At 44.9% G+C, this 12,936-nt stretch overlaps 1 protein-coding gene across 1 annotated transcript in view; it reads left to right on the forward strand.

The window, feature by feature from the left end:
* Window positions 1-12,936, forward strand: part of ntm (neurotrimin) — a 315,940-nt gene that overhangs the window by 208,847 nt on the left and 94,157 nt on the right. Inside the window, exon 2 of the mRNA XM_084447234.1 lies at window positions 6,719-6,809. Coding sequence (XP_084303360.1) covers window positions 6,719-6,809 — 91 coding nt within the window. The remainder of the gene's footprint in view (window positions 1-6,718; window positions 6,810-12,936) is intronic.

The following is a 12,936-nucleotide window of genomic DNA, read 5'->3' on the forward strand; positions in this document are numbered from 1 at the left end:
AGAAAGGGTTTGTAAACAGGTTGTGACGTGTCTGGCTGTGTTTGGCTGTATTCCTTCCAGAACCAACAGGGGTGAGTGCAGCCAGTGACAAGACATCAGCAGACACAGCACTAATAGTGGTTTGTCTTTTTTTTTTGAAGCAACTTCCCCCAAAAAAGGAAATAATTTAAGGCTTCGTTAATTAAGACATTCAGATAAATAAGAGAACTTTTTTCAAACGAAGGCCATGAAACAGATCATGTAAGGTAAAATAGATTTCTAACAACAAAACAAAATAAGGTACGTTTGGTGTAAAAGTGTAAAAGCTCAGTCAGCGTGAAAGTTTCACAAATTTGTTTATTTCACTTGATTATAATCTACTGTATGACCAATTACAGTAACCACCCCCCCCCCCCCACCCCCGCTGGGAGATGTTGGTATGCTCCAGGATCTTAGCAATGGTAAGAATATAACCACATAACGAACAGCCACGTGGGCCCTACCATCTCAAGCGGACACTTAGAATGATACTGCAAAAAGCGCTTAGAACAGCAGAATGTGTTTATTAAAGTGCAGGCCGTCGAGGGACACCAAGTTTGAAGCGGTGGGGGCGGGGGGGGGCTTTTAAAAACAGCTGCTCACTGGGTGTCGCTCGCCTTTGGAAAGTGCTGAGTTAAATCATCCCATGCCCCCACCCCCCAACCACACACACATCAACCACCTTCCCTCAACCATACAGGCACACAAACACGCACACACACACACGCACACACTCCTCACTCACATCAGCCCCCCTGTGGCTCACTCATCATCTCCATCTTCTAACAGCCCCGAGTAAAACCATATTCACTGTATTAGAGATGCAAAGATAAAGACAGCTTTTTTTATGGTGTATAAATAATTGTTTGGGCCAAGTTTGGGTAGATTATCTCCTAGATATCTCCAGGCTTAATATTGTTTTTTAGACCATCCTTGCTGAAGATACTGTGTAAAGCCTGCCAGCACAGAGATGCTTATGAGGTGTCATTATACTAGAGGGCCTCATCCTCCTCCTCCCACCCAACGCTCTCGTTGAGGCAGGTCAGGGTTATAACGTATAACTTCCTGTGTTATTGCTCAAATGTATTCTCATCTTTGAGTTGAAGGAGGCTTACACCCAGGGGGTGGGTATGATAGCTGCACACCAATCTCACTGCAAAGTGCACTCAACATCAAATCAAACTTTATTTGTATAGCACATTTCATACCCAGAGGCAACACAATGCGCTTTACAGAGAGCAATGGGAGGGGGGGCATAGGTCCCACCCCTACATATTCCAGAGGGAAGCAAAAAAACAGTTTCAACCGGGGGCCAGAAAAGTGAACTGTAAAAATTATTCCCTGACCTCAACAATCAAGCAAACTCCTGGAAAATGTTTGTCTATGGGCTAAGAACATATACAGAGCAGTAAACATGGGCTACACACTTCATAAAAGAGACATGACTAACAGTATAGTCCACGAATAGTTACAGAGAAGTTGCCTACATGGTAGGCCATTATGTTAGCTATCCCTGTAGTCTCTAATATGATATTTAAGTGAATCATATAACAAAGCACAGTAAGCACTTAGCAGAACAGGCTCATAGAGAATGCCGCAAAGCAGAGGTGGGGAGACAGGAAGCAGAGAGCCAGTGGTAAAAAGGGGTGGGGTTGGTTGGATAGGGACAGCTGACGACACCGAGTGGGAACATCGTCCCAGCCATGGGGGACATTAGTACTAAGGGCCATAATGGAAGCTTGGCTGGCATTTATCTTTTTATTACAAAGTGGCTGCTTATACTCTCCTACAGTACGCCAAATTGGAACATTTAGCCTGTTTTTGCACTTGCCTGCGAGTAAAGTAGAAAGTTCTTTCAGATGTTTCTGACCTCGTATTTTCCACTAGCAAGGCTAACCAGCGCTTACATGGATTCCCTGTAGAGTCTGGAATACAGGCAAAAATTAAGTACAAAAACAAGAGTTGAAGTGAATATTCCTTTCTAATAAAGAGAGAAATGCTGGCCAGGCTCGTCTTTATCACCCCAGGTGATGGTTCACCCACTGGAGAGGTTAAGTGTACTTTGCACTTTAAAATCCTTTCAGGATTGCACTTTCTTTCTTGTCGATTGCTTGAGTGACGCCTTTGTGTGTGTGTGTGTGTGTGTGTGTGTGTGTGTGTGAGAGAGAGAGAGAGAGCGAAAGAGAGTAGAATAGAGCTACTGGTCCCCAATCATCACATTCAGATTGTAAGCAATTTGGAAGCCTCTCGTCAAACCAGGATCAGTTCCAAACCAGATTTCCTGTGGTGATACCGCTCCCAACCAGGTCTCCTGTGGTGATACCGCTCCCAACCAGGTCTCCTGTGGTGATACCGCTCCCAACCAGGTCTCCTGTGGTGATACCGCTCCCAACCAGGTCTCCTGTGGTGATACCGCTCCAAACCAGGTCTCCTGTGGTGATACCGCTCCCAACCAGGTCTCCTGTGGTGATACCGCTCCCAACCAGATCTCCTGTGGTGATACCGCTCCAAACCAGGTCTCCTGTGGTGATACCGCTCCCAACCAGATCTCCTGTGGTGATACCGCTCCCAACCAGGTCTCCTGTGGTGATACCGCTCCCAACCAGGTCTCCTGTGGTGATACCGCTCCCAACATTTCACAGCTGATTGTTTACTCCTAATGATAGTTTTTGTCCAGGACCTAAAACCACAGGCTGAGCCATTCTCCTGCTGCATCCTGCCAGCGAAATCTCCTACGTTCACAAATGCATGCATACATTGGGACAAAACTATCAAAAAAAATTTATTCAAATCGCCTTTGCATTCGAAAATCCTCCAAGGACCCTATTATATTGCAAGGCGGCTTCACACTGGGTGAGATAGTAGTGATCAGTGTACTGGGAATTGAGGGCATGATAGCTATTTAAATAACAAAATTCGATTGGCTGATTCCAGGTCTTAACTTGCCCAGTGTTGGTACACCTTTCCCTTGAACTTGGCTGTGATATTTCTAAGACATGCCACAGCCAAGACCTCATTACCCATAAGCCCCTTGTGGACAAACACATCTTAAAGATGGCGGCCGGCCATCTGGAGCCCATCGACAGGGCGGCGGGGGGCGGAGCCTCTTCGGAGCCCGGTGGAACACGCCCCATTTGATGCACATCTGTCACCAGCACTCAAAAATGATACGGTACAACATGACTGTTTTTTTCCTCAGACAGTCTTCAAAGGCTTTCTTTGTGCTGGTTTATTCAGAGGGAACTCGGGTCCTGAATCCCTGGTAATTATGGCGACGCTGGTATGGAGGCTGTTCTGCAGGTCATCTCTGTTGGTTAAGGGAGAGAGGAGAACTCTAACACAGCCAACAAACAACAACAACAACAACTAAAAATCAACTAGTCTGAATAGATCCTATGTCGTCTGAAACAACGTATGCCGTTACCCTAGTCAAATTCCCAGTATGTGTGAACCACTTGGCCAATAAACGGATCTTGAAATCTTGAGGAAAAAAATGACACAAATGGTGGTTTGCTTAAAGCTCAATGAGAACTTTTTTTTATAGTTCAATATTCACCTTTACTTGCTATTAGTTAATGAATTGGCCTTAGCAAGACCCCACAAATCGTTTTCGTGACATGAGACTGCATGAGACCCTGTGAATTTATTATTTTAGAATTTCGGTGTACTGGCTAGTTCACTGGCGGGAAATCTTGTGGTGGAAACGGAAGTGACACGTTTTGCGTGTCACAATATCAGGAAGACAACAAACACTTCGCCCTGCAAATTTAACTACATGCACATAAAAGAAAGACGACCAGTACTTACCTGCATTGAAGCCATTAAACATTTTTATACGCATGTGAAACTCACACATTTTTGTGTTAATCAGTGTTCATCACTAGCCACAGTACATCACTCACTGTATGTATGGGGTGTAAATGAAGTGCTGAGTCATGTGATCCGAATCAAAGCTGTTTCCATTCTGGGAGCAGAGCCGGCTTCTTCTTCACACGTTGCTCAGTGTGGGGGAAAACAAAATATGTCATCTTTTCTCCAGAGTGGTGGCGGTTTAGCTGTCATCACCATAGAGAGAACAGCACTGTTTCAGATGTTTGATTTTAATCACTTTTGCGTTTTTTCTGGGGTGTCACTGATTGGTAATACGTGGAGTGATTCAATTAGAATAAAACAGAAAACAGAGTAATTGACATGAACTGTCATGTGTACTCATCGCATCAGGCCCATACTTCTGCAATAGCGGAAGGAACTCTTGTGCCGACCGCAGTTAGAATGTTGAATGGGGCCAAATGAAGGAATGAAGTTGTGCAAAAGGTGTCTTCTTCACTTCTTTTTTCTTTTTTTTTTCAAGTGCAATGTGGGTTGTGTATGTGCAATGTGTTGTGAGTAATATGTGTAATGTGTTTTGTATGTGCAATATGTTGTGGACAACGTGTTGTGTGTAGTATATGTATGTGAGACATGTGATGTGTGTAGTATATGTATGTGAGACATGTGATGTGTGTAGTATATGTATGTGAGACATGTGATGTGTGTAGTATATGTATGTGAGACATGTGATGTGTGTAGTATATGTATGTGAGACATGTGATGTGTGTAGTATATGTATGTGAGACATGTGATGTGTGTAGTATATGTATGTGAGACATGTGATGTGTTGTCCTCCTCTGTTTCTATTTATAGAGTTGATTTGTGCAGCAAACGAGTCCAAGACAAATTTCCCTGAGGGGACAATAAAGTATATTCTATTCTATTCTTCTTTGTTCAAGCATTTGATTGTACAGTTACTGTATGCATTTTATTCTATTTGGACAATGCTCATCTTTGTTTCATCACAAATAAATTCAACTAATCCAATTAAAAGCTGAAAAGCCTACTAAAAAACACATACGTCGACTGAAATAATCGAGGGTGACTCTTGGTCTCAACAGTTTGTTGAATGTCGAATGGTCGTTGAGGTGAAGAGTAGCTTTCCCCTCTCAAAAGATGACATCATTTCCAGAATACTGGTTTGAGCCTGCTGCTTGATTGTTTCAATGAAAGGGTAGGAGCACAAGGCCTGTAATTAACGAGCATCATCAGCACCACTAACGACCACAGAGGACATTCAGCTGGTGATTGGGTTGTGACTGAAGAAAAGACAACGTTATACATGTCAGTCACTTCGCTTGTGGTCCTAATGAATAATGAGTTCCCCTTATGTAAATGCGGTTCATAATATTCACATAGCCTAATTTTGTTGATCATTTCGAATGGGAAGCTGGTGAGGAAGTGAACACTTCTGTGTTCGTCCCTGCGCCTCCCCCATAACTGTTCGACTAATTATCCGTACCCGGCTTTAATTGGCCATCACATTCATCAGTTGTTGATTGCTCACCACCTACTTCCTGATTGGCTACTCTGCCTTTGTTACAGATGGACACAGGTGGTGATTTGAGTCAATTAAGTGAGCGTCATGTGATCGTTTATTGGAGCCCTTATGCCCTTATGTCATCAAGATGAACTGTGACTGACACTGTCAGCTCTGTATTGGTCGCCTGTCTTCTTCACTGGTGTTGATGGCAGACAATCGTTTATTATAGACAGTTCTATTGACCTATTGATGAAGGACACTCGAGAGGAATGGCAGGTGTCATTGAACAGGCTAAGTGACTAACCTGCTTTCCGAGGGTATGACAATCAGAATCATATTTTTTTATCCTCACTATTAAACTCTACACATGTCATCGTGAACCAAGTAAAACATGTACAAATGGTTGAATACATGCGGTTGCTCCTTTTCCCCAAACCAGCCCCCTTCACATCTGTAGAGCGATCCCCTGTCTCTGCTGCCATGACAACCATTTTTTTTCTACCGCCCCCCACCCCGTCTGAGTTTACTGTAGTTCTGTTCTGTGAGAGCTTCTTAAAAACTTGAGTAGCCTAGTGGAGTGCGCATAGAAAGATTGGACCCAACAAAACCTATACTCGATTGTGTGTGTCTGTGTGTGTCTCTGTGTGTGTGTGTGTGTGTGTGTGTGTGTGTGTGTGTGTGTGTGGGAGGGTGATATAGGCTAGATCTGTCAGTCTTGGCTACTAGAACTGCTATCCCCCCCGTACACTATCCTACACAACAGCATAGTCTACGTGCTGCAAATCCCAAGAGACGTCTGCCCACAGAAGGTGCATCTCTAACGAGGGGGGGGATGGTGCTCACTGCAGGAGCTCTGTTTGGAACGCCATGATTACGCAGCCTGCTCTCGCACGCACCACCTTTACGCATTAAGTTTTCCTCCGGTGGAATTCGGCTCGGCTCTCCGCTGTGTCCAAAACGGCAACTGTGACTATAGTTTACCCGTTTCATCTCCAGTGAATGGGAGGTATTGGCTCTGTCAGACACGCAGCTGAACCGCTAGGAGGGGGACGGCAAACGGATACTGCGAGCCACACAATTCAAGAACTGAACTGACTGTGTGGATATTTATTCCGAGTGCGCACCGTCACCTGTAAAGAAGATTTGGATTAACAGATGAACTGAATTACCGGGCGCGCCTCTCCAACGGACCGTTTAATCACTAATTCACTCGGACAGCTGGGACGCGCGGTGTTGCGACACAACACGGGGATTTGACCGTGAAGATGGGTGTTTGGGGATACTTTGCCGTGTCTTGGAAGTGCCTGGTGGTGCTGACTTTGAGGCTTCTGTTTCTTCTCCCCTCAGGTCTACCGGTCCGCAGTCAAGGGGATTCACAGTCCGACAATAAAGTGATGGACAATATAACCGTCAGACAAGGAGAGACGGTCTTTCTCACGTAAGTCATTCTCATACTATTTCTTACGTTCGTTCGTTGCCTTTACGCACATAAAGCACCTCGTAATAACCAGTTGGCTTTACTAATTGAAAGCCTAACCTTTATCTCGGGTGAAATGAAACGATTCAAGTGCATGGTGATTTTCACCGTGAGCATGTGTTATTGAGGGAGGATTTCCGAGGATTATCCGACTAGACACTTTATGATAACCGTTAACAGTTGTTAAGGATCTCCAAATTATTGTTGGGTAACGGTGTCGAACTAAGGTGGACCTCTTCAGGGGAACAGCTCTCTGTGTGCAGCCACTGTGGGTGAAAGCGTGGGAGTTCAAATTGATTGTCCTCAGGGTCATTTACAGGGAGATGAGAAGGAATCTGCCACAGACAGCGTGTGATAGAGCTGTCAGTCGAACATCATAGCATCATAACACAATGGTCGGCTACTGTTTATTGTTGAATTAGAAACCCCATTTGGGTTTAGTCGAAGTTATGCCCTGCCCAAAAGTAACTTTTTGTTGACTTTCGTGCTGAATTGAATTTATGCTGGTGCAATTTCCAGAAAGTTTTGTGTCGTCTCTTTTCATAGCTGTAGCTACTGACCTGGATTTAGTGTTGACCCCCACGGGCAGGACAGCATGGCCTAAATTTTGCTTAGCCTCCAAAAAATGCATTCCACCTGCTTTCTGAGCATTTTCATTGAACTTCAAGTTCCTCTCTGCTAGAGCCATTATGCCCTCAGTGACAATAACCTGTTAGGGGGTGCCCCCCACTCCACACACACACACACACACACACACACACACACACACACACACACACACACACACACACACACACACCTCTCTCTCTCTTTCTCTCTCTGTGTGTCATATGATGCTGCCCCATAATGCACTCTTCTCCACGCTCTGTACTTAATTCTATTCAAAAGCAATCAGACCCATTCATACATGAATTCTTAGGATGCCTGCTGTTCAAAACACAGCCTTCTGTACTGGGAGCTGAATATTCAATATGACAGCTTCAGAGGTTACAAAAGGATCCAGCTGTGTGGTCATGTGGAGAAACGCTCGCCCCGGCCTTTTCTTATACAGTAGATGACAGGCAATTGTGAATTATAGGCTGTTTGCGTCATAGTGCTGCAAGTGTATTATTTACACTTATATATATAATACTGTTGTTCACAATGTCCAGTATTACTAAATTATATATATATATATAGATATAGTAGATAGACATACATACATACATACATACATAGTCCTTCCTTCCTTCCTTCCTTCCTTCCTTCCTTCCTTCCTTCCTTCCTTCCTTCCTTCCTTCCTTCCTTCCTTCAGTGATACCCCTAGGGGGGAATTTGGTGTTGTTGGTAATACTAACACCACTTTTAGTAAACTACGCAAAATGTGTGTTAGATGGAAGACAATTGATCCCCCACTTTCTGTTCGTCGAAAGGCTTTTGTAATGAATTATGTATTATCTCAGTAATCGATGTGTGCCCTCAGCGCTCAGTTATGTCTTCCGGAATGGCCCGGAGAGCGCAGGTTAGCTGGCCGGGCGGACACGCGTGATTTATGGTCACGCTGAAAGGGAGTAAGCCCTGTCATGATTCTGACGCCATGATTTGAAGTAGAACGGTGAATCGGAAAAGATCACGCGCAACAAATTAATCACTTGGGAACACAACAATTTAGCATTTTGACGCCAATATCTTTGCCTTGCAGGAGTATTTGTTTTTCAACCTGAGCCATTCACAGATTGGCTCACAAATATGCTGTGTTGGTTTATCAGATGCATAATCCAGCTATGAAAAAGAAATATGGATCACAAACAGCCTTTCATTCTGTCAACAAAACTTAATTGCAGGGTTCTCTTAAGCTGAGAAAAGAGAGACCAGCTCTTTTCCCCTTTGATACGTAGCTAGGAGAGAACTTGGTTGCTTTAGGCCTTCTCCACAACAATTCAACCTGACTGAACATGCGATTAGAAAAGCCCTTCATCTGGATGCTAAACGCACTTTTCTTTCACTGAGAGACAACCTAGGAAAGTTTCAAGGTTTCAAGGTACTTTTATTCATCACACGCACAGAAATACCAAGTGAATCGTGCAGTGGGGTGAGAAGAGGAACTCAGTTGATAAAGTATCAGGGGAAATAAATGCATTAAAGACAGTAGATGAGATATAAAATGGGATAAAGAAAGATAAAAGAAGCAGGTAGCATCATTAAATTATTACAAAGAAATTATACACTATCCTTAATTAAGTACTGTATATGCAACCAGGTACCAAGTCAACAGCGTTCAGATCAGAATTGGCAGCCAGTATGTGCAGTGTGTGTGTGTGTGTGTGTGTGTGTGTGTGTGTGTGTGTGTGTGTGTGTGTGTATGTATTTGTGGGTGTTGGTGTTTGCGTCCAGCAGCGTCCAGATCAGAATGTGCAGTGTGTGTGTGTGTGTGTGCGTGCGTGCGTGTGTGTGTATTTGTGGGTGTGGGTGTTTGCGTGCGTGCCTGTGTGAACGTTTGTTAAAGGAGAATGTTAGTTTTTGACAACCTGGACCTTATTTACGGCATATTATACGACGTTTGACTCACCGAGATAAATTTGGTGTAATTCGGAGGCCTGTAGAATAAATTAAAAATCCAGCGCGAGCCAAGTATATCCATGTAATGGCGGCGGACGGGGCACTGAGAATGCAGCTTCTAAAAATCTCTAATATCTAGAGTTCTAGAGCCCTACAGTGCAACACATGATGGAAAATACACACTATTGTAATTAAGCTCAGTTTATTAATAGCAAGCGTATATTAATTAATTAAGTTGCAAGGAAGAAGGAAGAAGAATCTTTACATGTCATATGATACAACACAGGAGATGTGGAGTTGAAATTATTCTCTGCGCTTAACCCATCCTGACGTCCTTCACCCAAGGGCAGCCGGGAGCAGACGTAGGCAGTGTGCATGCTGGGACGCGCCCGGGGGCCAACCAAGTGCTCCTGTCCATCTTCGCCATGGACGGACAGCGTTAGCGATCTGTTCTTCTGCATGTTTTTCATATTGGGTTCTTTATGGGGGAAACCCTTGAGAACACGGGGAGAACATGCAAACTCCACACAGAAAGACCCGGAGACCTTCTTGCTGTGAGGCGACAGTACTAGGTTCTGCGCCACCGTGTTGCACGTGAGCAATTTTGGGGTTCAGTGTCTTGCTCAAGGACACTTCGGCACAACGGAAGGAGCTGGGATCGAACCGGGGACCTTGCGATCCCCAGCCGGCCGCTCTACCTCCTGAGCTACGTGCCGCCCCAACAGCAGCGCATTATTGTGTAATACCGTAAATGTAATACCGTAAACACAGGGAATGTCACGGTTACCGTGGACATTTTATACCGCGGTTCACGGTTTTACGGTATACCGTCTCATCCCTAGTTCTGACGGTGCGTTCGGTCAAGCGTACTCCTCTCAGCAGGGTGCCATGGTAACGGGAGGAGCATTTCCCGTACCAAGCGTCAACGCAGCCTGTCAAAACAATCTCCACAGCAGAGGTGTAGAAGGTCTTCAAGATGGAGGGCGAGACCTTGAATCTCTGCAGCTGTCAGAGGAAGCAGGAAAACTGTTTTTTTTTTTTTGCGTGTTCTGGAGAGGTTCTCCGTTGATCTCTACCGGGTTGTAACCTCTGACCCGCTGTCTCCTGACGTCCACCACCGTTTCTTTCGTCGTGCTGACGTTCGGGGTCAGGTTGTTGGATGGGCACACCGCCGTGCCCAGGTCATCTGCCTAGCTCAGGCAGCCCGTCCATCGATGTGCGTGATCAAGCCGACCACCGCTGTGTTGTCTGCAAAATTGATGTTGGGGTGGAGCTTTGAACCATCCATCCATCCATCCATCCATCCCTCCATCCATCCATATGACTAAAACTTATTAGTTTGGTCAAGGCCACCATGAATGTTTTTGTCCGTTGTGATAATCCAATTGAATTGACTGGCTACAATTGTCATTGGGCTACAATTGTCAAATTTCAAATTTCAATATTAGATTACAGTCATTTATCAGACGCGTTTACCCTAAACAAACTAGCATGTAGACCTGACTGTGACTAGAGAAATAAAAATAGAGTGAGACATGCTGTAATGCTTTTGGGGAAGCCTACAGTCTATGATTGGTGTAGAGCATCATGTTATTGGTGATTGTGTTTGACCTCCGTTTGACCCTGGTGCTCTAGTGTTTGTTGGTGTGACAGGAGATGGGGAGGAAAAAAGGAGAGAACGCTAGGAGAGGTGCTGGAGACGGGGAATAAAACTGATAAGAAAGAAAGACACCGCGCACTCTGGTCTAGATGCAAGAAAAACGATTTAAAAGGACAACGTTTCGGCCGTAGCCTTCATCACAGTCTTGTACAAGCATGGGGAGACACCTTATTAGGGCTGGGTTTAAAAAATCGATTCATCGATTCTGAATCAAATGATTCTGAATCGATTCATGAATCCCAAAATCGAACTTTTATTTAATAAATGAATGAATAAATGAAGGAATGAATAGTTATTAATTCATTCAATGATTCATTTATTCATTCATTTTTGGAAATCAGTATCGATACCCAGCCCTAGTATTGATGTGTTGCATAACTTGGCAGTCATGTAATTAAGGTTACAGCTAAAAAAAAAAAAAAAAGGTTTTAGTAACACTAACCGAATCGATATTGAATCGAATCGAATTGAATCGTGATAATCGATTCTGAACCTTGTGAATCGGAATCGAATCGATTCTTGAAATTCGAATCGATACCCAGCCCTATATAGGCTACACCCAAGGGTGACAGAGAACACCTGGTGCTAATCAGCATGACGTCAGGTTTAATTAGGGCATACACAGGAGGTCTTAGCACTCAACATAGTCATGTTACTTACAACACCCAGTGATCATAGTAAACAGCAAGGATAAGTATACAATTATCTCTTATAAGTATCTATATAATCTCTGTATCAGTACGTTACAATTGGTCTGTATTCTCAATCACTAGAGACAGGATGTAGGGAGTAGGAACAGACATTTAGTCTACTGCAGATAGTAAAAAAGAGATGCATGCTGCAAGCTGTACTGTATCTACACACACACTATATAAATGATAAATGGACTGCACTTATATAGCGCTTTTCCACCTTAGCGGCAATCAAAGTGCTTTACAATGACCTCTCATTCACCCATTCACACACACATGGCGGTAGCTGCCATACAAGGTGCTAACCTGCTCATTGGGAGCAATTTGGGGTTAGGTGTCTTGCTCAAGGACACTTCGACATGTGGACAGTCGGAGCTGGGATTCGAACCACTGACCCTTCGATCACTGAACGACCCGCTCTACCAACTGAGCTACAGCCGCCCCATATATACATATCAAGGGTGAAACCCAAGTGGAGCTGAACATCAGACCAAAGGGCCGTCATGGGTAGCTCAACATGATCCACCTAGCGGGTAGAAGAGGGTCTAGAGATGATCCACCTAGCGGGTAGAGGAGGGTCTAGAGATGATCCCCCTAGCAGGTAGAGGAGGGTCTAGAGGACATGATCCCCCTAGCGGGTAGAGGAGGGTCTAGAGATGATCCACCTAGCGGGTAGAGGAGGGTCTAGAGGACATGATCCCCCTAGCGGGTAGAGGAGGGTCTAGAGGACATGATCCCCCTAGCGGGTAGAGGAGGGTCTAGAGATGATCCACCTAGCAGGTAGAGGAGGGTCTAGAGATGATCCACCTAGCGGGTAGAGGAGGGTCTAGAGATGATCCACCTAGCGGGTAGAGGAGGGTCTAGAGATGATCCCCCTAGCAGGTAGAGGAGGGTCTAGAGATGATCCACCTAGCGGGTAGAGGAGGGTCTAGAGGACATGATCCACCTAGCGGGTAGAGGAGGGTCTAGAGATGATCCCCCTAGCGGGTAGAGGAGGGTCTAGAGATGATCCACCTAGCGGGTAGAGGAGGGTCTAGAGATGATCCACCTAGCGGGTAGAGGAGGGTCTAGAGATGATCCACCTAGCGGGTAGAGGAGGGTCTAGAGATGATCCCCCTAGCGGGTAGAGGAGGGTCTAGAGATGATCCACCTAGCGGGTAGAGGAGGGTCTAGAGATGATCCCCCTAGCAGGTAGAGG

The sequence above is a fragment of the Borostomias antarcticus genome (assembly GCF_949987555.1).
Source record: "Borostomias antarcticus genome assembly, chromosome: 1".
Classification (NCBI taxonomy): Eukaryota; Metazoa; Chordata; class Actinopteri; order Stomiiformes; family Stomiidae; genus Borostomias; species Borostomias antarcticus.